General features: G+C 43.1%; 1 protein-coding gene across 1 annotated transcript in view; it reads right to left on the reverse strand.

Annotated features, from left to right (window-relative positions):
* Positions 1-1685, reverse strand: part of LOC119051583 (zinc finger protein 418-like) — an 11350-nt gene extending 9665 nt beyond the window's left edge. The window contains exon 1 of the mRNA XM_037148415.2: positions 1412-1685. Within this exon, the coding sequence (XP_037004310.2) occupies positions 1412-1513 (102 nt within the window). The 5' untranslated portion in view covers positions 1514-1685. The remainder of the gene's footprint in view (positions 1-1411) is intronic.
* Between the last annotated feature and the right edge of the window lie 1582 nt (positions 1686-3267).

Genomic DNA, 3267 nt, shown 5'->3' on the forward strand with positions numbered 1-3267 from the left:
TGTACCAAAAAAAGGGGGTGGGGCAGACCACTTGCCTAACCTGATAAGCTTAGGGAGTCGTCCATGATGGCCTTACAAACTGAAAGACTGAAAATGCTCCTACATATGGTCTGAAATTAAAACTTTTTAACTAAAAGTGAGTCATGGCAAGGAGTTATGTCCTATGCCTGTATCTTTTTGGAGGAAGGACAATTTTTACTTTAAATGAGTCCATCTTTGCATTCTTGCACCTATGTTAACACACCTCTGGAACATCAGCGTAATTTCCTTTTTTATTACCCCTAAGGCACAAACACTACATCAGAGCAGACACCAAAAATTTCCTCTTATTCATATTATTGTGTTAATTAAATATTAACTATCCTATACCCACAATTGTAAAAGACATGAGTGTCTAACAATTTTTATTTTTTATCTAATATCAGAATTTTCCTTCTGTTTTCTCCCGACTCCCACACCTACAACCAGTGGATTTAAAGTTCCCCAATTATGTCTTCCCTTTTGATTCTGATGTATAAAATGAGTAAAAACCTGTCATTTTCCTAACTATTTTTCTCAACCTGTTGAGACTGTTTCAGCCAGTTTGGTTCAAAGAATGTTAAAAATGTCTCTACAGGTTTGAATATTTCTTATGTTAACATCAGAAATGGGAGCACCTTGCTTGATAATACCTGTGACCTGCACTCAGGATTGGGGTATCTCCAGGATCCCCACATCCAAGAGCAGAGAAAAAAAACAAGGGAAAAGTCTTCAGACACTGTACAGTAATGTCACCCACCAGGGAGGGACTGCAACACCCTGTCCTTCCTTGTCTAGGTTACAAAATGGTTTTCAACTTCAGAACCCTTGGAAAGACGAAATCAACCACCTTTACAGCTCTTGGTTAAGGTCTCAGCTATACCCAGCCCTGAAGTCTGGTGACCTCGGGCCAAGAGTCTCCTTAGTGCCGCTGGGTTACCAGCACTGTGACCTTGAACAAGGGCTCCTCTTCCTGTGCTCACTGTCCTCATCACCCCACTCGAGTCGGTTTTGAATCCAGAAGGACCTAAAAGGCTTTCAAAACCATGAGTAGCCTTTGTCCCCTCCAGGTTCACGACAATCCCAGGCCCCTAGGACCCTGAGAATGAAGGTGCCACTCCTCTGCCTCCCAGTCAGGACGTGACTCCGCCTCCCTTTAAAGCAGATGTTAAGGCAGAGGCCTGGTTTAGGGGTTTATCCAGGTCCGGTACCTGTGCTTACATACACGGCGGCCTCTCAGCCTGTCACCCCCTCCCATCCCATCACACCCTGTGTTACCCACGAGCACCTACGAACGCCCACCCGGGACTGCAGGACGTGACGTGTCCCCACACGCGGGCTGCAGTGCTCGGTGGGCTGAAGGGCGCGGACGGGGGGCGGGGCACGCACTCACCTCGGCCGCGAGCCTCCGTGCGGAAGCCGCCGAAGGACTCCGTGGGCGGACTGAGGCCGGGGCGGCGGGCAAGACGGGGGTGCCGGTCACCGAGGTCCCCATCCCGGAGCAAGCACAGGTCGCCAGGGCAGAGTCACAGAACCTCACAATCGCGTTTGTGAGGCAACAACCAAGTTTCTCCGATTTCCTTTCACAGCATCACCACCAGGGCCCAGCACTCAGCGAGTCTGAAGGAGGAATCGGGGGGGTAGAGAAAACGCCCGCCAGCGGGGCTCCGGAAGTCCCACCCTCATACCTTTAGCCCCAATGGAAGGGCTGTTCCTGAGCCTTCATTAGCTCAGCCCTCCAACGGCCTTCTGGGTACTAAGGTTCCTGGAGTCCACGGAGGTGAACAGGGTCACCCGCGCCCCCCCCTACACACACACACACTTCAAGAGACAATACCCAGCCTCTTCGGGAAGCGTACGGGGAGATGACACATCCTGGTCCAAAAGAGATCTAACATGATACAAGATGTCACCTATTCCTACTGTAGGGTATCGCAAGCATCGTGATAAACGTACATTATCTCTGCAACTCCATAGAGCCAGTTGCAGTAATAAAAAAAAATACTCCTGCATAACAGGGTCTAGAAATTTTATGACAAGTGACTGGCTTACACCATCAAATTTATGAGACATATAATACCAGACAGTAAAGCAAAACTTTGAAATAAAAAAAAAATAAGATAAAAAACATAAAACTTAAATAGAAGTTGCCCTGGCTGGCGTGGCTTAGTGGATTGAGGCGTGGCCCAGAACTGATAGGTCTCTGGTTCAATCCCCAGTTAGGGCACATGCCTGGGTTGCACACCAGGTCCCCAGTTGGAAGCATGTGAAAGGCAACCACAAATTGATGTTTCTCTCCCTTTCTCCCTCCCTCCCCCTTTTTCTAAAAATAAATATTATCTTTTAAAAATAAATAAAGTCTTTTTGAAATAAATAGAAGCCAATTGTTTACTTATAAATAAATCAATTATGAAAAATAAATTTTTGAAAAAATGGGAGAATTGAATTCTGACAAAGTTATTGGTGTTTTTCTTGTTTCAAAATGATACCGTGACTATTAAAATAAATTTTGGGCTCCCCAGACATATTTAAAATCAGAGGTCACATGATATTTCTTATAACCCTAATGGATAAGTTAAAGATTATATTTATAAATTATACTTAGAGTAAATAAACAACATAGTCATATTGAAAGTTAACCTATGTATACCTCAAATTGAGAAGAGTACAAAAAATATTGGAATTAACAAAAATATAGAAGTACATATATGCAGTAAAAAAAAAATCAGTAATAGTATAGAAAGCCTGTGATATTTGCTCTATAGCAAATACTATTTGCTACAGAAACCAACACTTGAAAAACTTTAAAACTTAGTGACAGAGAGGAGTTGAAAAAAATCTAAAATCTTACCAGATATTACTTAAAAATTCCTTCCAAAAAATAAGAAATACAGTATTTCCAGCATCCTGCTACTGGGATTGTGGTCATAGAAATGGTCTGACACTGTATCCAATTTACTAACATGGGAAAATTATATTGCATTTTAATTGCCTGTGGAACAGCAACCTGATGTAATCCAATCTTTTCCCCCTTTTCCAGTGAGAGCTCTTAAAAGTCTTCAGGACCCATATAATTTTCATTTTGGTGCGCTGCTGCTTTCATGTTTCCATGGCACCTATCCCTTCACAATTTACTATAATATTAAATATTTTCTCTTTGACTCCTTGGCTAGCCTTCAATAAATGCTTTGAGGAAATCAGGTTGCAAACACCTTTATTTACTCACTGATAAGTAACACAGACCTAGAA

Source organism: Artibeus jamaicensis, unplaced genomic scaffold (assembly GCF_021234435.1).
Source record: "Artibeus jamaicensis isolate MK-2021 breed Jamaican fruit bat unplaced genomic scaffold, CSHL_Jam_final contig_723, whole genome shotgun sequence".
NCBI classification, from domain to species: Eukaryota; Metazoa; Chordata; class Mammalia; order Chiroptera; family Phyllostomidae; genus Artibeus; species Artibeus jamaicensis.